The sequence below is a fragment of the Zophobas morio genome, unplaced genomic scaffold, assembly GCF_036711695.1.
Source record: "Zophobas morio isolate AGI-343-1 ecotype UQ-CSIRO unplaced genomic scaffold, CSIRO_AGI_Zmor_V1 ptg000011l, whole genome shotgun sequence".
Classification (NCBI taxonomy): Eukaryota; Metazoa; Arthropoda; class Insecta; order Coleoptera; family Tenebrionidae; genus Zophobas; species Zophobas morio.
In genome coordinates this window covers 22,458,884-22,485,090 of record NW_026972116.1, presented here as the reverse complement: position 1 = coordinate 22,485,090, position 26,207 = coordinate 22,458,884, and the positions used below count along the sequence as shown (strand labels likewise).

At 37.6% G+C, this 26,207-nt stretch overlaps 1 protein-coding gene across 2 annotated transcripts in view; it reads right to left on the bottom strand.

The window, feature by feature from the left end:
- LOC135127245 (transducin-like enhancer protein 4) overlaps positions 1–26,207 on the bottom strand; it is a 243,895-nt gene that overhangs the window by 66,543 nt on the left and 151,145 nt on the right. For both annotated transcript variants that reach the window (XM_064053667.1, XM_064053668.1), the window contains exons 6-7: positions 15,018–15,255; positions 10,287–10,312 (exon numbers count right to left, since the gene is read on the bottom strand). In XM_064053667.1, the coding sequence (XP_063909737.1) occupies positions 10,287–10,312; positions 15,018–15,255 (264 nt within the window). The remainder of the gene's footprint in view (positions 1–10,286; positions 10,313–15,017; positions 15,256–26,207) is intronic.

The following is a 26,207-nucleotide window of genomic DNA, read 5'->3' as shown; positions in this document are numbered from 1 at the left end:
AAAATGTTGTAAATTTTCAAAAATAAGACTCCAATACTACTTCAATTTATTTCAAGAACAAAACACCAAGGATCCTCTAGATTCTATTCTCTCAAAAACAAGACACCAGGAATCGCCAAAATTCTTTCAAAAATAAGACTTCAGGGGTACTTACTCGAGATTCTTTCAAAAACACGATACCAGTTATTCTTGAAATTTTTCAAATTATTCCAAAAAATAAAACGCTAGAGGTCCCTGAAATTCTTTCAAAAATAAGACTCCAGGACTCCTAGAGATTATTTCAAATTCTGCCAAAAATAAAACACCACCTCCAAGATTCTTTCTTAAATTCTCTTCAAACTAAAACACCAGGTATCCTAGAAATTCCTTCAAATTGTTTCAAAAACAACACTCCAGAGGTACCTGAGATTTTTTCAGATTCTATAAATTCTAGAAATTCTTACAAATCTTTCAAGAACAAAACACCCATCAGATTATTTAAAATTCTCTCAAAAATAAGACACAAATGGAAGAGCTTTGATGTGTTAAATACACCAAGTCCTCCTAAAATTTTCTTTTCGAGTTCTCTTCCTGTATCAATTACTTTGTGTTGGGTTTTCGTAAAGTCAAGTTCAAAAGTGTAAAATTGTTTTAAAAGTTTAATTTTTGAAGACTATTGAATTTTATTTACACTCTTAAAAAAAAAGCAAATTGTAGTACTAGTGCTTGCTAAGATAAGACTGATTTTGGCAAATGATATACTCTCTAACAAAATAAAGGGTGGATGGGAGGGGTTGGTACTTCTTAAGATAGGACTGATTTTGGCAAATGATATACCCTCTACGAAAATAATGGGCGGGTGGGCGGGGCTCGTATTTCCTAGGATACAACTGATATTGGCAAATCACATAGCCTCTAATTAAATAAGGGACAGATGGGTGGGGCTAGTTCTTGCTAAGATAAAACTGATTTTGCATTCCATGTTTTGTTTAAAAAAAATCTGTCTTATCTTAGCGAGTTCTAGCCCCACCCACCCGCCCTCTATTTTATTAGAGGGTATATATCATTTGCCAAAATTAGTTTTATCTTATCAAATACTAGCCCCGCCCACCCACCCTCTTCTTATTCTAACTACTAATTTTATTATATGTTCAGTATAAGATGCACCTTTCAATCAAAGCAGATAAAATTTATCAGTAAAATGGAGGCGGGGAGGGTGGGCGGGGTTAATTACATGTTCTGTACAGTGAGAGGAGGGTGGGTGGGCGGGGTTCATTATGTATTTTTCTGTAGACTGAGTGTGGACACTAATAGAATAGGCTGTAAACAAAGCGGCGATTTTATGTTTTTTTGTCCTATTTGCTATAAAATTTACTTATTTCAGAACAAAAAAAAAAAGAGAGAACGGGTGGGTGGGTGGGGCTAAGTTTAAATTTTTTCTACTGTCCTTTATAAACAAGCGATATGCTGCATATTTTTAATAAAGTGGTGCATATTTTGACCAATAGGTGGGATTAGTACTTGACTAATTTTGGCAAATGATATATGCTTTAAAAAACAGAGGGTGGGTGGGCGGGGCTAGTACTTCGTAAGATACGACTGATTTGGAAAATAACATACCCTCTAAGAAAATAAATCAGTCATTCCAGTCTCGTCCAGGTGTCCCGATCGCCAATTACGTTCCTAATACTGAAGGCAAACATCCTAAACGCCCGAAACGTCTCCATCGAAAATCAATATCCCGAAATCCATCAAGAGCAATAACGACGCAATTAAATATTCGTCTCCATTAACATCGCGATTACGCGCCAACTCGGGTTAATTAAATGTGTGACTTCCTCGAGAGAGTGGTGCTGCTTTAATTACATTCTACTGTGCTCGCGGCTGCACAAGACGTCTCTAAACCCTTACAACCCCTATTTTCTCACCCTCGTCTCATTCCGCTCTCCGTCCTCGAAAACATCCGGCATTTTGCTCTCAGATGCACAAATATTTCGCCAACTAAACTGAATTTTAACAGGAATCTTCCGACTTGTTCATACAAATATTGAGTTTCATCGTCTAGAAAAGCTCACGCGCGAACGACTACACGAGCAATTAACCGACACGGAAACGGAATACTGCGGATGAACAGGCGGCGGCGAAAAAAGGACGAAAGGATAATGAATGGGCGCGGATTCACGCAACATATGCCCGAATCTATCGGCAGGATCTCGAGGAGCCGGTTTAAAACGGCCGCGCCGGGCGGGAATTGAGTTTCGGTAACAAAGGCGGATTAAGCGGCTCCTGACGATTACTTCTCAGACGATAGTTCTCTCGTGGGCGTCTTCTACAAATAATGCTATTGTTAATGAAGCCTGCTTCGACTAAACACTCTACTTAGAGAGCCGCAGAAAAATCAGTACGGCACCGAGGGCACGAGTGAACGCATCCGGCGTAGAATCGCCAAATTAAGACTTAGATAAATTGGAAGCAATGGATTATGGGGTGCCAGCCGCAGACTTTGTATTCAAAAGCTGCTCCTTCGACTAAACACTGACTTGGGGAGCCGCAGAAAAAATGATTAATGCGGCACCGAAGGCATAACTGCACGCATCCGTCAAAAATGGCCAAATTGAGACAGATGAATTAGAGTAAACGTAGTTATTTTGACCTGGCAGCTTCATATTTAAAACTATCGGATTTTTTTGTTGTTAAATAATAGGAGTAATAATTATAATATATAAATATGAATTAAGTTGGTTAGCAAAAAAATTATTTTCAATCAAATATAATTTCCTTGTGTAGGATACGACAAAACATTTATCTCCAATGAGATTAAGCTTGTTTATACAGCACCAAGTAGTTAATTGATTTAAGTTTCCTTGTAAAAGGCGTCTATCTTCATCATTGGTGACAGGATAAGCGAGCACCTTGTAAGTAATTTGGTCAGCAGACTATTAATGAAGAGATGTGAATAGTAATGGACTTGAATTGGATCCCTGAGGAACTCCAGATTTTAAGATATTTAAACATAGAACAATTCGACAAACAAAAACTTGGTGCAAAGTTGTTTCGACAGAACTTCCCTCGCTCCTAAGTACAGAGGAACATACCCTACTTCAATGAAAAATTATTAAAAAAAAAAAAATTGAAAAATTGGAAAATTGAAAAATTGGAAAATTGAAAAATTTGAAATTTGAAATGTGGAAAAATCAAAAGATCGAGCATTCGAAACGTCAAAAACATAATCGAAAAATCTAAAATTTTAAAAATCGGACAAATAAAAAATTGTAAAATCGAAAAAATCAAATAATGAGATGTGAAAAAATTGAGAAATCGAAAAATCGAAAAACCGAAATGTGGCGGAATCGAAAATTGAAATGTTAAAAATTAAAAAGGAAAAAAAATTGAAAAGTCGAATTACCGAAAAATTGAAACAAAACATCAAGAAATCGAGAATCCGAAAAGTCGAAACACTGAAAAATCGAGAAACCGAAAAAAAATTCAAAATTGAATAATTTGTTATTTAAAATAATTGATAAATCGGAAAATCAAAAATTTTAAAACTTGAGAGATTGAAAAACCAAAAAATCTAAAACCGAAAAGTCGAAAAATCTAAATTTACCAAAATTAGATTTAAAAATTGGGAAATCGATAACCTGAAAATTCGAGAAATCGAAAAATTGGAAGATTTTAAAAATCGAAAAACCGAAATGCCGGGAAATCGAAAATTGAATTAATAAAAAATATATTAAAATTTAAGCAATTGAAAAACTGAAATGTCGAACAATGCACAAATTAAAAAAATCGAAAAGTTGAAAAACCGTAGAATTGAACAATCGGAAAAGTGAAAAATCGAGAAATTGAAAAATACCAAACTGAAATCTTGAAAAATTGGAAAATTGAAAATTTGAAAATCCGAGAAATCAGAAGATCGAAACATTGAGCTATCCAAAAGTCAAAAAATCGAAAAATTGAAAAAATAAAAATTCGAAAAATTTAAAAACTGAAGAATTTAAAAACCGAAAAATCTTAAACCGAGAAGTCGAAAAATGGAAAGATTGTGAAATCGAAATGCCCAAAAATTTAAAAATCGAAGATTAAAAAATTCAAAAAATTTAAAAATCAAACAATTCAAAAATCAAGAAATCAAAAAATCTAAAATTTAAAAAAATCGAAGAATTAAAATGCCGAAAAATTGAACAATTGAAAACTCGAAAAACCGAGAAAACGAAAGAGCGTAAGATTGAAAATTGGAAAATCGAATAGGTAACAAATCGGGAAATCGAAAAATCTAAAACTCGAAGAATCGAAAAATTTGTAAATCCATTAATTGAAATATCGAAAGAAGATTGAAGAATCGAAAAACTGAAAGATCCAGAAATTGTTGAAAAATCGATTAATCGAGATATCGAAAATTTAAAAACGCCAAAAATTGAAAATGAAAATCGAAAATTTGAAATATCGGAAAATTGAGTAATTGAAAAATTGAAAAATTAAAAAAGTAGAAGATTTAAAAACCGAAAAATTGAAGAAGCAAATAAAATTCCTAAAACTCAAATAACAAAAAATTGAGGAATCGAAAGCTCAAAATTGGAGAAATCGAAAATTCGAGAAGCGGAAAAATTGTTATAAAAAGGTAATTTTTGTTGCAAAAATCTCGAAGTTGAGGATAAAAATTCAACACGGATTTTTAAGCCCTAAAAACTTGGATGTCTAGGGTAAAAACTCAACACGAATTCATGAACCACAAAATGGAGTACTTTATTTTATACAAATTTTTCGTGCTCTATGGGTCATGAAAGATCCAGAAAGTATGAAAGGCGACAGTCGGCCAATGGACTCAATTACTCTTTTCACATGTTTCATTTTTTAACGTTTTTTTCGATTCTATAATTTTTATTTTTAGTTTTTCCTTTTTTGTCGTTTTTTTCTTCGATTTTATCATTTTAAAAATACCACAATTTTCCGTTTTTTCGTTTTTTTAATTTTGCCATTTTTCAATGTTGCGCTTTCATTATTTTTCATTTTTGCAACATTTATTTTTTCAATTCTTCAATTTCTCGATTTTTATTATTAATTTTCCCGATTTACTAATTTTTATTTTCTCGATGTTGTACCATAATTTTTAGTTCTTTTTTATTACCTTTACTCGTTCAATGTTCCTTTTTGTCATAATTCTTCATTAATTTTTTTAACTTTTGATTTTTCAATTCGGAGATTTTCCAATTTTTTAAATTTTCAATTTGAAATTTTTATTCGAAAAAGTGAAAAACCAAAAAATTAAAAAAGAGAAGTTAAAATTCGAAAAAAAATCGGAAAAAATCGAAAAATCTACGAATCGGAAAACGAAAAAATTGAATAAACGAAAAAGTTCCAAAAACCAATAACTGAAAAATGGAAAAATTTTACAATCGTAAGATTAAAAACGTGAAAAAGTTTAAAAATTATTATTAGATACATATTTAAAACGAAAACTGGAGAAATTACAAATCGCAAACTGAAGAAACGAACAATTTTTAGTTCTGTTTCATTCCCTTTGTGATCAATGTTCCTTTCTATGTCATAATTCTTCATTAATTTTTTCAGCCTTTGATTTTTCATATCGGAGATTTTCAAATTTTTTAAATTTTCAATTTTGCAATTTTTTGATTTTTCAATTATCCAATGTTCCAATTAGTTTAATTTTCAATATTTCGATTTTCAATGTTCCTTTCTATGCCATAATTCTTCATTAATATTTTGAGCCTTTGATTTTTCAAATCGGAGATTTTCAAATTTTTAAAATTTTCAATTTTGCAATTTTTTGGTTTTTCAATTATCCAAATTTCCGATTAGTTTAATTTTCAATATTTCGATTTTACAATCATTGTTTTTCTTTTTAAGTTTCTCAGTTTTTAATTTTTCGGTCTTTCAGTTTTTGGTTTCTTCAATTTTCATGTTCTTGGTTTCCAGTTTTTAGATTTTTCAAAGTTTTCGTTTTATACTTTTTCGTCTTTTAATTTTTGATTTTTCTATTTTTCAATTTTGCAAGCTTTCATTTTTTTTTATTCGAAAAACTGAAATATCGAAAAATTGATATATTCATAAATTGAAAAATCGAAAGAAGAATCGAAAAACTGAAAGATCCAGAAACAGAAAAGTCGAAAAATCGATTAATCGAAAAATCGAAAATTTAAAAACGTCAAAAATAGAAAAACTGGAAAATCGAAAAATTGAAATACGTATCGGAAAATTGAGAAATTGACGAATCGAAAAATTAAAAATTACAAAATTAAAATAACAAAAAATGAAGTCATCGAAAAACTGAAATCGAATTACTGAAGAATAGAAAAATTAAAAAAGTGAAAGATTTAAAACTCAAATAACAAAAAATTGAGAACTCGAAAGCTGAAAATTGGAGAAATCGAAAATTCGAAAAATTGTTATAAAATGTTATTTTTTGTTGCAAAAATCTCGAAGTTTAGGATAAAAATTCAACACGGATTTTTAAGTCCTAAAAATTTGGACGTCTAGGGTAAAAACTCGACACGGATTCATGAACCACAACTGGAGAGTACATTATTTTATACAAATTTTTCGTGCTCTATGGGTCATGAAACGTCCAGAAAACATGGAAGTCAGCAGTCGGCCAATGGACTCAATTACTCTTTTCATGTGTTCCATTTTTTAACGTTTCTTTCGATTCTATGATTTTTATTTTTTCCTTTTTTTTTTGTTTTTTCGTTTTTTTCTTCGATTTTACCATTTTTAATACCACAATTTTCCGTTTTTTAATTTTGCCATTTTTCAATGTTGCGCTTTCATGATTTTTCATTTTGCAACATTTATTTTTTCAATTTTTCAATTTCTCGATTTTTATTATTATTCATTTTCCCGATTTACTAATTTTTGTTTTCTCGATGTTGTGCCATAATTTTTAGTTCTTTTTCATTTCCTATGCGCGTTCAATGTTCCTTTCTATGTCATTATTCTTCATTAATTTTTTCAGCCTTTGATTTTTCAATTCGGAGATTTTCCAATTTTTTAAATTTTCAATTTTGCAATTTTTTGGTTTTTCAATTATCCAAATTTCCGATTAGTTTAATTTTCAATATTTCGATTTTACAATCATTGTTTTTCTTTTTAAGTTTCTCAGTTTTTAAATTTTCGGTTTTTCAGTTTTTGGTTTCTTCAATTTTCATGTTCTTGGTTTCCAGTTTTTAGATTTTTCAAAGTTTTCGTTTTATACTTTTTCGTCTTTTAATTTATGATTTTTCTATTTTTCAATTTTGCAAACTTCAATTTTTTTTATTCGAAAAACTGAAATATCGAAAAACTGATATATCTATAAATTGAAAAATCGAAAGAAGAATCGAAAAACTGAAATATCCAGAAACAGAAAAGTCGAAAAATCGATTAATCCAAAAATCGAAAATTTAAAGACGTCAAAAATTTAAAAATTGGCGAATCGAAAAATTAAAAATTCCAAAATTAAAGCAACAACTGAAGTACTGGAAAAACTGAAACTGAATCATTGAAAAATTAAAAATTAAAAAAGCGAAAGATTTAAAAATCGAAAAATTGAAGAAGCAAATAACTGAAAATTCCTAAAATTCAAATAACAAAAAATTGAGAACTCGAACGCTGAAAATTGGAGAAATCGAAAAATCGAAAAGCCGAACAATTCAAAATTCGAAAAATTGTTATAAAATCTTGATTTTTGTTGCACATGAATGAAGAAATTTGGATATCTAGGGTAAAAATTTAACACGGATTTATAAACCACAAATGGAGGAGTACATTATTTTATATTTTGTACACATTTTTCGTACTCTATGGTTCATGAAACGTCCAGAAAATATGAAGGTCGGCAGTCGGCCGATGGACTCGATTAATCTTTTCATGTGTTTCATTTTTTACGTTTCTTTCGATTCTATAATTTTTATTTTTAGTTTTTCCTTTTTTTGTTTTTTCGTTTGTTTCTTCGATTTTACCAACGGTAAAATATCACAATTTGCCGTTTTTTTTAATTTTTTTCTTATGAGAAATTTCAATGTTGCGCTTTCGTGATTTTTCATTTATTTTTTTCAATTTTTCAACTTCTCGATTTTTATTATTATTCAATTTTCCGATTAGTTTAGTTTTCAATATTTCGATTTTACAATCGTTTTTTTTTTCTTTTTAAATTTCTCAGTTTTTAAATTTTCGGTTTTTCAGTTTTTTGTTTCTTCAATTTTCAAGTTCTTGGTTTCCAGTTTTTAGATTTTTCAAAGTTTTCGTTTTATATTTTTTCATCTTTTAATTTTTGATTTTTCAATTTTTTCAATTTTGCAAAGTTTTTTTTAATCGAAAAATTGAAAAACCGAAAAATTAAAATCGAATAGTTAAAATTCGAAACATCTACAAATCAGAAAACGAAAAAATTGAATAAACGAAAAAGTTCCAAAAACCGATAACTGAAAAATGGAAAAAATAATTAGTATTAGATACATATTTAAAACGAAAACTAGAGAAATTGCAAATCGAAAACTGAAGAAACGAAAAATTAAAAATTTTAAAAGTTGAAGAATTGAAAAATCCAAAAATTGAAAAATGAAGTTTTCGGGTCATCCAAACGTCCAGAAAACATGAGAGCAGCCAGTCGTCCGACTCGCTTACAATACTTCCTTAGCTTACGACTGGGACGTAGGTGAACCTCGTCAAGTTTAGAACTGTTAGTTAAAAACCCATTGTAAGACTAGTAATAAGTATATGAAAGTGAAGCAAACCCAGGTGACATTTTGGAGCGCCAAAGGTTAAAGAGCCATCATAAACCCGAAAATCTTTGCGTCATGCGAGCATGTCGTAAATGAGAAATTTCGGCGTCGGCCGAATTGAAAGCAAATGCATGCATAATGAATTCGGGGAAAAAACGTATTTGTGATCCGTAGCGTCTTGGTGCGGTCCCTTGACAAAAGAGTTGGAATCATAAAGCTCCGGTAGGGGAATCGAGCGACTTGCCATTGTTAATTTATGTCGTGGGGCGGCACGCTCCCCACGCGCCGCCCCCGGCTTATGCACACAGTATTTTCGGCGATTCCGTTGTAAACAAGCGTCCGATCTTTCAGATCGTCAAATTAAAAGCGTGTATTAATCCCTCAATCCGCATCCCATTATGAGTAAATCGAGCCATCAATAATCCCCCATGATGTCGATATGGCGAATAAAAAGTCAATCAATAACCGTTCTCGCATCCTTCGCTAACACGAACATAATGAACTATAAAACAGTCCTGCGGCTCAAATAAACTAAAATATAAAAACGGCAATATGTCTCTGCCTATATTGATACTATAGGAATCATCGTAAAGCTCGAATGGCCTTATTCACTTTAACAATATGAGAAAGGGGAACAAACGACGGCAAAGAGTGCTCGGGGTGACGAGGTCGCACTAAAAGGGAGACGGAACACGTAGGACGACAGCTGTAGGGGAGGGGTGTGGGGCAGTCATGCCTTGGGGTTGTTAATGTTGTAATCGAGATCCAAGGGTGTGATTGCACGTGTCGACCGCCGCTCGAGGCTCGGCGAGGAAAGGGGATATTACGATCTGTCACTTGTCCAACCCTCCGAGGGCTAATTTGATCCCGAATTCAGGATAGCCTTTGTGTACATAATAGTTTCAAACCAGTGTAAATATTAGAGCTTCTCTTAGCTACCGTCTCACGGCATCCGTCCACCGCACAAATTCTCCAGCTTTTTTCGACAGCTGAATTAATTATGCGGATGGGAGCTTTCAATATACGCGAAATCCGCTAGGGTGCCGAGGAAGCCGTTACCTCGAATAGGAAATAAGTGAGGACGAATGGTGGGTCGGTAAATTGTTTCAAGTCAATCGACGGTGTCACCGATCATGCAGGCCTCGAGGGGAGAAACCGGGGGATACTTCAATAAGGGGTGACAAATCACTGTCGGGATTACAAGCGAACGCGCTCCCAAGATTAAGCCCCCAGTCATTCAAGAAGATTACGACGGCGGTGGAACATCCAATAAAGATTGTTACTTTAAAATCTTCGCATTACTTAGCACGTTCGAGGATTTTGACCCCGCTTTTGGTACCGTCCGTACCCCCCAATTTAAAATTAACCAATAAACCCGCCGATTGGCCGGTAACGATTTGGCGCCGTTTTATCGTCCAATAAAAACTCGGCGTAAAAACGGCGCGACGTTCGGTATCGGCGCGCGCTAAAAACAAAAACGGAGCCAATAAATAAATAAAAGCTCTCGCGCTCGGATCCACCTGTATAATGCAAAAAGCTCAACAAAAAGCGTAATATAATGAAATTACGTATTCAATTGGTACTCACGTGACGCTCTTCTGCGGAGTTGATACCTGCAGGAACCATGGCAACAGCAAGCAGCGTCCAATCGGCAGCAACATGGAACAATCGAGACGAAAACAATTGAGATAAAATGTACAGAACGTGTCGGTGTTTTTATAGCGCGGTGCATCTGCGAGCTTGTCGGATCTATGCTTTTGTGATTTGTACAAAAAGTACGTGACATGGAAAATGCATGGGAGATTCTTTTATTTGCGCTGCGGATGCGGCGAAAATAGACGGGAAACTTTACAAATTAAAATGCATTAAGCTCGCCGCTATGAATAATATATAAACCTAAGTGCTCGATGTGCTACTCTTTCGAGGCTCGTAAAGGCTCCTCTGCATCGTTTTGGTTATTGCGCGATCATCTATTATGGATTCGACGTAATGGCCATGCACTTTTTCGCAGTGATGGATTTTTTGCCAAGCGGATCGAAGGGCGTCCTGAAACGGCGTTGGGACGGAACACACTAGAGTGATAAATTTCAATGGTATAATTAGTGGGTGTTTTGAATCAGCGACAAAGCAAAGATCGAGTCCGCCGGTTCGCCGAGTCGTGGCCTGTGTATTTCAAACGAAACCGGGTGCCGTCAAGCGATTACTTACAGTCGAATCGGAATCACTTCTATAAAATGCTTTCGAGCACTGAACAAACAAGCCGAAGAGAAGCCCGCAAGTATCGAAGACGTTCGTCGACGTGGGCAGGTATCAAGATCAAAGGGTGCACTTTGTTCCGTAATTAGTGGAGCGAACAATGCATTCGCGCAGATAAGGACGTGGTAGGCACGAGTCCCGGCCGTCGACAAGCTCTTAACTTTATTAGAGAATAAAACATCAACAAGATTAAGCAAACGTCTTATTGCAAGAGTTGCACCTGCCATAATGAAGATGTAGATTAAAACAAAGCTCCCAAGTCACAATCCAAATTAATTAGTAGTTGTGCAGTTACAAAGCTGCCGTAACTTAATTCTCAATTAGGAGCCGGTTACGCCCGGCGAATCTATGAGCGAATGAACTCCGTCTTTATACGGGCGAGGGAAAATAAGGTGTACGTCTGCACCCTCGCATTTCATGATTATTCTTCGAAAGCGGTGCATTGGGGTGGAATGAGACGCTCCTTACAATATCTGGTTGGCATGACAACACCGGCGGATCTCTTTTCGCTTGCTTGCTTCCACCACATCGTTCGCGGATGCAGTTCGGATTTTACTTTTTGCGAAGGAATTTTTGAGCGGAGATCAGAAGCGTTTATTGTTGCTCCGAAACGGGGATGTGTGGACGATAAACACCGATCCGGACGATTTAGATAAGGGAGACCCATAAAACTTTCAAATAAAGGATTTCGTTTACAAGGGCGATTTCGCCGCGAAATTACTCAACTCGCTCCGAGGCAATCCATTATTACATAAACGGGAAACTTGAAAACCAAGAAAACTGCTGTTATTGTCGACGGAATGGATCCCCGGGAACTTCCAATTGAAACGCCGCTAATGGCCCACAATGACGATAAAAATATCACTCGTGAAAAAGCCAACGTCAACGACGCCGTCATCAAACGACAGCGCCAGAACGCGGCCCTTCAGATAAACATAACAAAAAGACACAAGGGACACCACTCGGGCGTCCCTACCTTCACTCACTATCTTTGCGAGCATCGTCGTTTGATAGATCCTACGACAATTTCGAAGCCTTTGTGCCACCCAAAGACCCGAACCACTCTATTAACCCATATAAGCTTGACCCAGAAAGATCTCCGTTTAAAGACCATCTATCATCAACTAATTGCATTTCCAAATCATCTACCTCTGCCGTTGGAATCGGGCCGAAAACCTTCGCAGTCCCGCCCTGCCTAAATGGGTCCTTACAATCTGCTTGTTCATAGCTTAGAGAGTCTTTGCGCCGCTATTCAGGCCGCAAGGCGAAGATTGAATGGGACTCACGAAGATCTGCAGAACCGCCCCTCGTGACATAAAAAAGGTCTTTTCTATCTCGTTCCGTCGCACTCCAGTTCGTTCGGTCGGCGCTCCTCCACAATCCCCTTCAAAGCAAAGAAGAGTTGAAGAACTCGTTGGAGTGTCGGTAATAGAGGACTCTGCCTAACTACCGTACACAAACGTTCCAAAGACGGCGCCTTTCAATGCAAATAAATTACTTCCATGCGAGCTCCGTATGCCCGATGACTTATCAGATTCTTTGATCTCGCCAGGATGGAGGAAGGAAATCCTTTAAAATGTAAATTCGGAAAGTTTCCCCTGTCTTACTTTGAATCTTATTTATTAAATTTGGAGACCGGATGGGTTGAGGGTTTAACCGCACGAGGCGAATTAGATGAAAAATAGAGCGAAGGGTTTTTTCGCGCGGTCAAAACGGAGATCTCCCCTTCGAAAGCGGTTAGGATTGATCGCGTTGTCGGCGATCTTGTTAAGTGATATTTTGGGAAGGCGGCGCGTAATTTCCTGGCTCGGGGTCGGAGGCTGTGTGCGAAAAGTTAAATATTTATCGACGCGAGTGTGGAAAAATATCTCGAACAAAGTAATAAAACATCAATAATATTTACCGCCACTCAACATCGCAACAAAATCCGGAATCCAATTTCATTTTCCGCCCTCGCTAAAAACTCCGCCGTCAACCCTTATCCCATAATATATTCCGTCTGATTTGGGGTTGTCGGTATAAAACCACCCGTTCGTAACCCGAGATGGAAATTCTAAAAATAATGCAAAATGCTCCTCGTTTCGCATCCGAAATCTGTAGTGGAAACAGAGAAAGAGAGGGAATAAGCTCGAACGAGCGGAATTTATAGACACATTAGGTAACTTCAGAGCCTGATTTGGAAGCACATAAATTCCCCACACAAAATTAAACTTTTTCACTTCTTCACGTTCCCGAAGGACTCATTCATAAATCATGTACGAGAAATATCGGTATTTTACACGATACTCTTATTAGTTTCCGTTCTTTGCGACGCGGACATTTTATTTATTATGAGCTTTGAATGCTTCCTGTTTATGCAAGCTCTCGACGACGCTTCCGTTCGATAATAAAACACCGCAATGACTTATCTAATGGGCTTAAAAGGGGCTCGACGACGCAAGAGATGAGCAAGATCCCCGGAAACTTATTAAAATAAACTGCCAGCCTAAAAGCTGACGGCAATATTGAACCAAAGGGTGAAACTTAAATAAGGAAATATGACGATAATAACGATCATTAGCTTGATAAATATTTAGCATGCAAACATGACCAGCCAAGGAAGCAATTATTAATTTCCTAGCTTAATAACCTCTTTATTTGCCTTCCGATTTTAATTCGGCTTTTACTGCAAGCCGACTCCGATTCACGGCGCACGGCCATGTCCCAATCAGCGCCATTCAGACACCAGACCGTTCCCAGGCAGCCTTCAATCAGAGACCTTTAATTACAACCCTTCAGCAACATTATTCCGGCTGTATAACGCCTAAGTAGTGCGATAAAGAATCTTATAAAGCTCAACTAAACGGACGCCGAATATACCGTCGCGTAAACGACAATATACGGACGCGAGATGGCTGCACCGTGAACGAAGATAATATACACCTAATATCTCGGTTGGAATGCCGGGAGTATTTTGCGGGAATGTCGGAGGGAAAAATTAAAAGCGCCCCTCGTGGCGGGAGTCAGACGAAAAAAGAGAAGTGCCGCTATCGATCGCCTCAATAAGAGAGACACGAGGAGTTAAAGAACACCCCAACATATTTGCTGAGTCGCGCCACCAAGTAGCCTTGTTGAGGATGAAATTAAAATCTCAAGAGCGGCGGAACATCAAGTGGGCGAGATGGGGAGTACTCTGTAGGGTATTTCCATGAAGCATTTGAAAGCGAGTGGAGCGGTAGTCATTCCCTCATATCTAATTACGGCGCCGTTGGAACGGACTTGTAAAATAATGGAAAGCGACACCCCGTTGCGATATAAAACATTTTTATTGGTCCTTTCTATTCGTTTATTCTTTAATAAGATTGCGAGGGGTTTATTACATTTTAATAATAACGCAATTAAACGAAAGCTGTTTAAGGAAGTCATAAACTAGTCGACTATATGGATTTTATAACACGCCATTATCTTATTAATGACGAAAATAAATTACACCGAGATTTATTGAGACATAAAAGTATCGTCGAACAAAGACGGAATGGACACGCTACAAATTTTAACGAGCCCGTGAAAAAAAAAATCCAAAGTGACCCAGTTCTCATTTTTTCGGTCCGTTTTCGCAACTTTACAACGATACAGAAGAGCACTTTATCAGCCCCCATTGAAACTTTTCACGCGCAGCTTCAAAGACCTACATCATTAAAAACTCAAAGCCCGGGTCCCGCCCCCGCAAGACGTGCATCCATTAATCCCGGCAGCAAAGTAGCGATTTCGGGATGTACCCGAGTACGTAACACGATTTGTATCGCATGATAAATCATATTTACGACGAACCAGATCAATATAGTCAGAGCGGTCGACACAAAGCCGACGCTCCAGAAAAAGAAACGAAACACATTTCAATATATCTCTTTCCGTGATAAACGTTCCGGTCTTGTTTTATTACTTAAACTGTGGTTCACAGACCATAAAACCCGCTCGAATTTGTAAGAATACAGTCGCTCGCAGACGACTACCACCGACTAGTACTCGATTTGAATAATTTTATGCTCGATGGAAAAGCCCTAATATAGTTTGCGTACTAACCGCTGTTCGATTTTACGTCATCGGGCCGATGTAGGTCGGGCTTCGAGGCCAAGATCGACAGCGGGTGCTGGCCGGGGGCGCCGAGGGCCCCGCTGAGCCCCAGGAGGCTGGCCGCCGTGCTGGGGGGCGCCCCCGCCAGCCCGGGGTGAGGCATCATCGGGATCGGGGGGGCGGCGTGGGCGGGCAGCTGCTGAGCGTGCATCTGCTGCAGCAGACGGGGGAGGTCCGGCCTCTGTTGCTGAAACAAAAAACCAACTTAGAACAGACAAAACACGGATTTTCGCGGGAGGTCTGCGACGGACAGTTGAGACGGCATAGGGTTGGTAATAGAGCGAATAGGTTTGAGGGACCCTGCAGGTGCAGCTAACGCAGTTAAACCAAGTTGCGAAGGCGGGAACACCTGAAGGAATCGCCCTTGATGGGGATGTCCGCAGATCCAAATGCTAAAAACTGGTTAGGCAACTAATGTAACTAATTATGTCGATTCGGACGAGCACAAGGTAGCACAGGTAAGAGGTGGAAATGGTGTAGGCGGGACAAAGCGGAGGAATATTTGATGTGACGAGTAGATTAAATAACGAGTCGGAATGAAAGCTAACTATGTAAGTTTGGGTGGAAGTTTTTAATAGTTGGAGTGGCTGGTACGTCTGCCGGCTATAATTTCGCAAATCTTTTGACTCCAGTTATTAACTTGTGTAATGAAAGCGCCTTTTAAAATCTCGAACTCATTAGCAACTCATAAAGTTGGTCGCGATCGCGTTTCAATGGAATTATTTTTGCAAAAGGCGAGATGAAAGAAGCGCAAACCGTCTTAGCGCGCTCGTCAAACGTGAGAGACAACAGATTTCCGGCGAATTTCTGGAATATAATTAATTATAAGCATCTTCCCGGAGCCTAGAAGGGAAAACTGTCTGAAATAACGGTTAAAATCAAAGTAAGTAATTTGTGATTAATAAGATCCTTCAGATTTATATTTAATTGGCGGTATTATTTAGCTCCCCATCGTATCCATTAATTATTTAGCAGTAATTAGAAAGGCATCTCGCGAGAGGGTGACGTCGCCTAATACCGTAATCCGTCTCGTCGGCGCTGAGCTCAAGGGGGTGAAGTACCCGTGAGCTGCAAATGTAGTGTAAACACAGCTTCAACTTTAAATTGAGCAGAATGGATCCGAGACACGTGACAAGAAGTTATATTTTTATCGGGGGAGAAAAGCGCCCGACCAAATACTTTCTCCGCACTCTTTTCTGCCCACAAGCAATCCACTTATCTGGCTCGCTGCAGCAGCCATTATTTAAAATTCGCATTGCTGAGAGCTTGCAAATTGATTTCTTTGGCACCCTCTTTCCTCTTCGCTCCGAGGCGGTTGCGCCGGTTGGGGCTGATGGATTTCATTATAATTACATTTTTCCAGCGCTGAGCTGATGTTTAATTAACTGAAAAAAGTTCTTTTTAACGCCGTTCTTAATCACGTTATGATATGGAGGCCATGAATAAATAACGACGCCAGCCGCTTTCTGATTTTAAAAGGAACGCAAAACCGCAAAATTATTGCGGTTGCTGCCGACAAGAACATTCACTAGCGCCCTGCCCGGCGCATCCGCCATTTTACTTTATGGTTTCACTAACTCCCACCAACAAAAAACAGAGTTATCTTCACCTTGTCTAGATATCTTACTTTAGAAAAGCGACAAAACATTCCCTCGCTGTTGTACAGTTCCCGACGGTTCAAGAAACTCGGATCTGCGGCTACGAGAAATCGACCTCGTTTCTATGAATCAGGCGCGGATCCAAGGGAGGGGCAATGGGTGCAATTGCCCCCCCCCCCCCTCCTCATACACGACCGAGGTACTTTATTATGACCAATTTCAAAATTTTGCAATCGTATTTCATTTTGTAAATACAGTACAACCTCTATAATCCGAATTCACGATTATCCGAACATTCAGTAATCCGAACAGAGGCTATTTGAAGTCGATGCTTCTTTAATCCGAACTGAACTTTGAAAGACGCACCTACTTGCAAAAATGACGCAAGATTTTTTTTGCATATGTTTTATGGAATATTTTGAAATTTTTAAAAATTGTGATATTTCAATGCACTGAATTAATTAACTAATTTTGGAAAAAAGCTTGACGTTATCGAAGAAATGAGGCCCGAAATCTACAAGAACAAATATTTAGTTAAATTTCGAAAATCGTCAAAAATAAGTCGAAATTTACATGAGGAAAATTTCATTTTTGAAAAAGTTTCCTAAAAATTCTGACAACATTTTAAGGGATATATGTATATCCCGACGTACTGATTCCAAAAATATAGCATGTTAATTGTAACCGAGCAATATTTTCGAAAAATTCGGTGTGAAATTCGAATTTTTCGAAATTTTTAAAAATTTCGATATTTCAACTGGACGAATCTGGAAAAATGGTTTAAGTTATCGAAGAAATAAAGCCAGAAATGACTTCTGAGGCTCAAAATCCACAAGAAAATGTATTTAGTTAAATCTCGAAAATTGTCGAGAATGGGTCGAAATTTGCATAATGGAAAATTTAATTTTTGAAAAATTCATCTAAAAATTCTGAAAAAATTCAGGGGATAGATCCCGGCGTGTTGACTCCAAAAAGAGCGTGTTTATTGTCAATATTTAGTAATATTTTTTTAGAATGTATCTATTATCCATTGTTGCTTAAGAATTCTTTAATTTTGTTTAATGAATTTAAGGTTTATTTTTTGAAGTTTGTTTTCAACTGTGTATGAAGTTGTTATTCAATCCCTTCCAGATTTTTGGGAAAATCGCTGATCCGAACAAATCGTTAATCCAAACACACCTTTTTCCCCATTAATTCCGATTATTGAGGTTTTACTGTACACTATACGGGTAACGAAAAGAACCAAATGTCACCCATGTTATGTAAAAAAGAGTATACTAGCTAAAATTTTATAATTTTTTTTGTTTAGAACGAATTTCTGGGAGATAGGTAAAATCGCACAAAACTTGCCCTCCCCTAAACGAAATTCTGTATCCGCGCCTGCTATGAATGCGCAGAAAAAAATCAAGCCGGATTCATAACCCACAAATATATTATTATCTCTACATTTAGTATTTGATGTGATACGAATAGTTGGGCAATAAATTTCGCTACTATTATAATGTAGGTGTTGCGTTCCCGGCGCCTCCGCCATTTCTGGTCGTAACTCTCGACAGGTGCTTGGCATTTTCAATGCGAAACCCGATGTAAGAAAGATGTATTTTTACGAGTGGCGGTCCTTTTCGCGTTTCGGATGCGCCTATAATGGATTTGCGATCGAAGAAGCTATTAAGTTTTCGATTGCGATGTAATATTGCAGGCTAACATCTCTGTTTTGAGGTATCGTTCGATGCGTATGTGCATGAAAGGAATAAGACGTCAATAAAGCTTCGCCATAATGCGGGGATAAACATTTCATTTCATTTTCGTAGTATGTCAAAGGATCTGCTAAGTCGGCACACACGCGGATGTGACATTCAGAGGGGATCAGAAATCGGCTTATCTGCTCACTCGACTTTGCGGGTGACTGCGCTTGAAATCTGGCGGATAAAGCGGTTAGAGTCACGTAAGGAAAGACCGCCGAAAAACTCTCCTCACATTGGAAAATTTCCACGTGAGCGGTGACCAATTAATCACGCCGCCGACGCAAGAAAAAACAATTAGGAGCGCGAAGTATATCCGATCCAATTATAAAAACTAAGGGTTGATTGATCGTAAACGGAAGGAGCGGTAGTTACGAAGTCGTCGTAAAACAAAAGCGCCGATTTGAATCTTCAAAACGTACCGATGTAAAGTAGCTCGGGAAGCGGGATTGCGAGGGATGAGGGTGGCGCGGGGGCGGGCGAGGCCTTCGCCTTTTTATAAACCCCATAGCACGCAGCGCTGCATGAATAACAAAAGATCTCTTCGGGGAGCCGACAATCCGCTTCCAGAGTTTTCTGCAAATTTTAAACGTAAGAACACTCCAACTAAATTTCGCTTGCGGGCACTTCTAATACTAATCTCCGGCCTCATTACCATTCCACCGGACGACTCGCATTTTTATGCAGAGTGCACCCGCCGCCCTCGAACCCACGCTGATTAGAGCGGCGAGAGTGGCAGGAATAATCCGGCTAAAACGCCCACGCAGGGATTTACGAGGAGCCCTCAAAAGCTGACCATCGCTCACTAAAACGGGACACCACTCCTGGATTCAAATCGCGCGCTCTAACTGAAATAAAGCTCCGAACATGTTGTAAACATTATTATTATCATCGTCTCGGGCGTCGATATTGATTATCAGTTTTCTCGTGGGGAGACGCTCCAAAATTTGAGGGAGCTGTATTGGGGTCGCTCATAATTCTTCTAGACCCTCTTCAGGCGAAAGCCCCACTCGGCGGCTGCGAAGCATCTTATTCAATAAATCCCCTTCTGTCGGCATCGTTTTTAAGAATGGCTATCGGTCAATTGGCGCCATTTCCCCCGAAAATTAAATATTTGCCGTAGGTCGTCAGCACGCAAGCGTCGCGTTCTAGAAATGCAAATAGGCGGGATTTGCTCGTCGAATGCGACCTGTGAAATGCAAATATAAATATTTCATGCACGTTTGCGGTGCAAACCTTATGATAAGACGGAAAAGAAGAAAGGAAGTGGATTGTCGGGAGTGAAATGCTAGCACGGACCAGTGGCACAAGCGCTCCGTGGTAAAGTAAGTGGATGTGAGCATCTCCCTCAGCTCAACTGTTCCTATGCGACTCATCCTCCCTAAGCTCTGATTCCGTATTCAGGACGCACATTCCAAATTGTTTTACCCCTCCGACTCCGGAGATTGGACAAGAAAATTGGACAGGCATTGTAAAATATTTGTGAAGTAACTTTGGTTTGATTAACCCGCTCTATTTACTTCGCATATCTTATAACTTGTTCCGCTTCCTCGGGCATTCCTTCGGCTCGGGGACGATAATGGCGACGCCGATACGTGGATTAAGGGATAAGACCGGAGTAATTGGAAACGAGGAATTCCCGACTTGGGGAAGAGTTAAATCGCCCCGATTCCTCATTTTTGAACTGAGAGGTTTGAGCGCCGAACTTAACAACTTTTGTAGCCGCTCATACACAAGTACATAAGTGCATTTTTACCATCTATAAGACATTCGTAACATACGTTTAAAATTTGACAACAATCGGACCAGTATTTATCAGTCTAATAAAAATCGGCACAGACGACAACCAGACACACAGCCGGACAGATCGACGGACGCAATCCAGTTTGATATATTTTTTGTGTGTGATGTTGTTTGAGGTGTTGTGAACGGCCCTTTCGATTAGGAAAGTTGTGCGAAGAGCTCAGTTTGGAGTATTTTTTGTAGTGCGGTTGAGGAGTGTAAGCAGCGTTGAGATCGTGTCGAGGCTTAAGTGGTAGAGCGCGGCGCGTTTAATGAGATGGGGTTTGGGAGTTAATGAGGATGAATTGTAAAATTGAGAAGCGAGTCGGGTTGTGGCAATAAAAAGATTGTTTGGCGAGTGGAGCGGCTTTAATTGCGACACTTTATCCCCCGGTCGGAGGCGTAAAATGTGTTTTGGCACAGTATCGGAGTAATATTTTATTGTTGGGTTGTATGTCAATGTTGTTTACAGCCATATCGTATACTTTGGAGTTTTTCCATCAAATTCCTGAAAGCATCTGGCTTACATGTCTGCAATATATTCCGATCGATTGCAGCGTAAAATAAGATTTTCCCAACCCTCATGTGTCTGGGGGATGAAATTTCTCGACTCCACTTAATTTTCCTGCCGGGAATTGCCAGGCCTCCGCCCGATAAAGTCTAAAGGTGATTGGAATGTTGATTAGGTGGAGAAGAGAGAAGAATGTCTTGGGGATTCTCCCTTCTCGAGGGTGGAAAAAGTATATTAATATTTTATAGCTTTCATAAGTTTATCGTAAAAGTCTTATAAAGTTGAAGTACGGTGGAAGCGTTCCAAAAGATCATAAAGTTGGTACATTGCTGTTTTACAACAACCTTTTTATTGACTTTTTATCAGAATTTAGTTGCGAGGGTTTTCCTATCATAAGTGTCGTGTACTTTGTAGCAATTTTCACGTGAGCTCGGTGCATCAAACTCGCCATAAATGATACATAAAACATTGACATTCAGGGATGTTTGCTCCGGATATCTACCCTTTTAAAATTTTACGCCCCCCACATTCATACATGACTTATTTTGTTCGGAAAGCGATCTTTTCGAGAGAACCAGTGCCGTCGTAATGCAGCAAAACAAAAATTCTCCAAACCTGATATAGAAATCCCTCCTTGGAATATCAATGCGAGAACCTCTCGGGAAAGAAGTAAAGAAAACTTGTTGTGATGGCGCTCGCGTAGCAAATAAAGGTATGCATTGGCGATTCACCGCCGCAGATATTTGCATCTTTATCTCCTCTGCAGAGGGGCGGCGCCCGCGATCGCGCGTCCAGACGCTCCCATAATTGCATCATGTCTTAGGGCCGGCGTGATTTGCATCGTCGAGCAAATTGGACCCGACGACGGGGGAAAAATTGCGGAGCGTTAATCAATAATAGCTCAAACATGAAACAACAATCCCATTAATGCAGTCAGCCCCGAGTTGGCTCCCCATGCAGCCCGAGGACTTTTAATTTAAAAAGTTCACTCTTGTCGGTAGCGAGTCGCGTCACTCACATTGAATGCTAATTGGATTATGATGGTCCCGCTGGTTGGTGCTTTTTATAGCGGCATCATCTGGCAGCTCCCTTTGTGCTCCAAACAAACCAGTCCAACGGTTCGAACGGATTAAAAATTGAGTGGCAGTTTTTGTTCTTTCGAGTTACCATTTCAAATGCTGTTCGCTACTCTTTGTTCCATCTTCTGTGCAATTGCTTCTCCTCTAATCCGTGTGCTCGATTACCGCCCCGGGGTGCTCACAAATTCAGACACTATTTGACATCGGAAATACTCAACTTTTTTCTATAATGAGAAAATCGGTCTTGATTAAGACACGTGCGGAATGGAAGGGTCGCGCTGGGGCGGAACTGACGCTTTACGAGGTTCCACTTATTCACAGGGTGTTCCATAAATTAACAAAACAGTGATCACAAATTTTGATCTTATTTTCAAAATTCCAAGATTCAACAATACCTCGGATTTAACTTTCCATTTTTTTTCCAAACCTTAAACTCTATGGAACAGTTCTAAAAGTTCTACTATCATGTATAAGAAGAATCTTGACAACTACTTGTAGTATTGTATCGGAAGAAACAAAAAGGTCTGAACCAATATCAAGACATTAGTTAAAGACTGATCCGCTTTCAGTTTTACACCGTCTAGAGGTCGAATGTTCGATGCCAAACTTGGCTGTTTTTTTGCATTAATAATGCACTATGCGCTGTGACTAGTATTATCTATGTTGATGACCTCATCAAGTTTTTTTTAGTAATCGAATTAAGGACGTGTCACCCCATTTTCTGTAAGAGCACGTCTTCATTTAATAATGATAAACAAACTCATTCAAATCAAACTAATTTCTACGTGACATTCTTTCGATGTATAAACATAAACACTTGAACTTAAGCTTGCAATTAGTGCTGAGAGGCCACTTTATCCTGCTGGTAATCTGGTTTTTACTGTATAGAAGTAATCACAAAACGAAAATCGCAGAAACAAATTTTGTAACCATTTAAGGAAGCGGGATTTGTAAAAACACACTTCAAAAGCGAGGGAAGTTCAGTGGAAATAACCTTAGAAACTTTTTTTTTCAATTCAACTTATTTTTCTTTTTCTTTTCTCTTTTGATGATGAGATTCCATGCTCACGTACTTTAGAATCACTTTCATTTAAAGTTATAAATCAACAAAATATAATAATAGTAATAATAATAATGTTTATTCACTGCTCAAAAGAATACATGTCAGATACGCAGTCAGCTAAAATATTCAATAACATAACACTAAACAAAAAATTCATACAAATAATTACAGTACATTTTAAATTATTTCTGGTCTATTTTTTGTTAGACGTAGACCAAGCACTTTCGCATCCAATATTTGCACATCTTGAAGCACGTTTTTGCAATCCGATACAATTTTCAACCTTTTACGTAGTTTGATACAATTCCCTAGAACCAAAAATTCTATTAATTTTTTCGCTTTCATGATATGTGAATCCCCACCCACCCACCCGAATATATAGGGTGAGTCATTAAGGGCGCAGTAACACAACTGAAATTATTTTGGACTATACAGAGTGTTCTGTTTGAGGCGTAACGTATATATATATTTTTTTTTAATGAAACATCCTATATATTTTTACATCCTCTGATTGGCTTCGTTGTAGACTTTACAACCACAGGTTAATTTCGAAATTTCGATGCGACGTTGCCACGTTGTTCCAATTTTCTTGAATTTGTTAGGCAATGCCAAAGAAAATCACAAAAGCGATTCGATCTTATTTTTATTTTACACAGTGTATATAAAAAATTCTAAAACATTTGCGCATCGATATTTCAGTTTTCTTCAAACTCAAACAGAACACCCTGTATTAAAAAAAAAAGAAATAGAATACAAAAGTTCTATTTTAAAAATGAAATTTTAATATTTGGAAATTGTAATATTAGGTTTTTTTATAAACGCTCTGTATATTAAAGCTAATTTAGACCACAACAAAGTGCATACCTTTCTATATCTGTCCACAACGTATTGTACAATACAGGTTTTAAAAAATAAGCTTATTGCGATTTTTTGCATTGCTAAGAAAATCGGAATTTCAAAACTAGACTACAGTTTTAAAGCCTAAAAAGAGGCCAAAGCGAATATGTAAAATTATATAAGCTGTTCCATTAGAAAAAAAACTAGCTGTATATTACCCCGTAAAAACAAAACACTCGGTATAGTGGAAAATAATTTCAATATATGCTACTCAGAACCACCTATCTTTAGTCTCTTAACTTTTTTATTTTGCAATAATTACTGAGATATCGAGTTTGGTGCGCTGGAAAAAAAATCAAAAAAGTTCTGGTGATGACCGGTTTGAGAAACGGAAGCATTCTAAGCTTTTCAGAAAAGAGAAAACTAGAGCTTTACATCAATTTTGAGGTTAAGATAGTTAGTCAGACGAAATAATATTAGTATCAGATTTCTAATTGGGGGTTGCATAAAAATAAAAACTTAAATTTTCGAAGTTTTCATAGAATAGAACTTACATCAAAAACAGCCAACAGATGCAATGGTGTCATGAGTAGAATTTGAAAACCTTCTGGGATTGGAAAAAATAGATCAGAAAGACCGTGGATTCGAAAAACTGAAGAATTTGAAGAAGATTTAAGGTAGAGAAAAGAAGAAGCAGAAGAGGTCCAAGGCAAGTCGAAAAGTTCTACAATATCGACGATTGAAAAAAATCTAGAATATTTGCTGCAAGACTGAGGTCATAAAACAACTAGCTGAAGGCCCAATGTTCTAATCGAAGCTAGAAAATAGGTAACGGGATGACGAAAGAAGCTAGATGATGAAAAATCAGGAACGTTAGAATGTGGAAATAAATCATTGTCAAATAATATCGTCTGCCAGTACCAAGTCAGTGGTTAGAAGTAGATTGCACGAAGATTTTTTGACGACTTTTCCGAACATTCTGACAGTGAAGATAAGTTCCATTGCCAGAGAAATATTGTCGACAAAATTTAAAAGCCCCAGCAGCTGCTTTTTGACGATTATATCCCATAGAAGAACTCGTCAATCAATATTAACCGATCCGAAACCAAGACGATAATATGATTGTTTGGAGTGAATATGGAGCTTTCTTTCAACAACGCAATTACTTAAGAATACGTTTCACATGGTAATTTCTCATAGAAAAATAAATATTTTGCTATTAAGCTCCGCCCTCCCTTGCTCACGACGAACAAAGAAAAATTGTCACAAATGAGGCGGGGCGGGTGGGTGGGGCTTATAATTTGCCTTTGTTTTTTCTTAATATGCATACTCTTCATAACAAGAGACTGAAAAGACACTTGTCTAGAACTTACCACTTTAAACTTGTTTTCAGTTTGTGTCGTGAATAGAAAACTTCTTATATATAATAAAAAAAAGCCAAAATACAAAAAAACATCCCAATTGTAATGAATTTTTTTATTCGTCGTAAGCCGAGGGGTGGAGCTTAATTGCAAAATCTTATATCTCTCCAAGAAACTACCATGTGAAACGTGTTTTTAAGAATCATGTTGAAAGAAAATTGTATACCTTAAGAAATAAAAGTAAAAAATTAGCCCCATCCACCCACCCCAACCTCAATTGTGATGAACAGTTCATTCGTTTTCCGATCGAGGGGCAGAGCTTAATTATTCTAAAATCGATATTTCTCGACAAAAAATTACCATCTTAAGCATGTTTTAAATATCTTGTCGCGAAAAAAAGCAACTTTTTTTTTCGAATTTCAAAGTTGGTGTGCCATGCATGAGTAAGGCAAAATTTTTAATAGTTTTTGAAATATGACGTGATAAAGATCCAAAAAACGCATTTTTTAAATTGTCAATGTCAAGGGAATTATTCGATTTAGTCTGGAATTTTAATAGATAGATGACGAACAATCGGGAACGTTAGAATATGGAAACAATTGATTGTCAAATAATATCTTCTGCCTTTGTCGAAAATTCTGAAGATCAGTTCCACGCCAGAGAAAGATTGTCGACAAAATTTAGAACCTTCTATTAACACTACAAAAGAAGAACTTGATGAAGAAGCCGAAACACCTGCTTTTTCACGATTGTCTCCCATAGAAGAAATTGTCAATCGATATTAACCACGACGATAATAAGAGTAAAAAATTTTCCTGCCAATCTCAAGAAGATATAAATCCTTCGCGTGCCACCACATTCGACAGAGTTCAATACCTTCGCAAACTTTCCAACAAAAAATCGATTCGAGCTTTCGTCGCCGAAATTTCTAATCGCCTTAATTACACTTCGTATAATTTTAAATGACGTTTTGGACAATTCTCCATAATCAACAACCACGTAAAAGTAATTAATTACTCCCACGGCCTCTTCTGCGCCCTCCCCGACCCTGTGCGTGACTTTCCTCCGGCTAATGTTTTTGCGTGTTATCCTGTAAGCCGAACTCAATAAGGACGAGACCCGAGCAGCCATTTTTAAAATTCCCCAGAGTTGGTGTAGAAAATCCC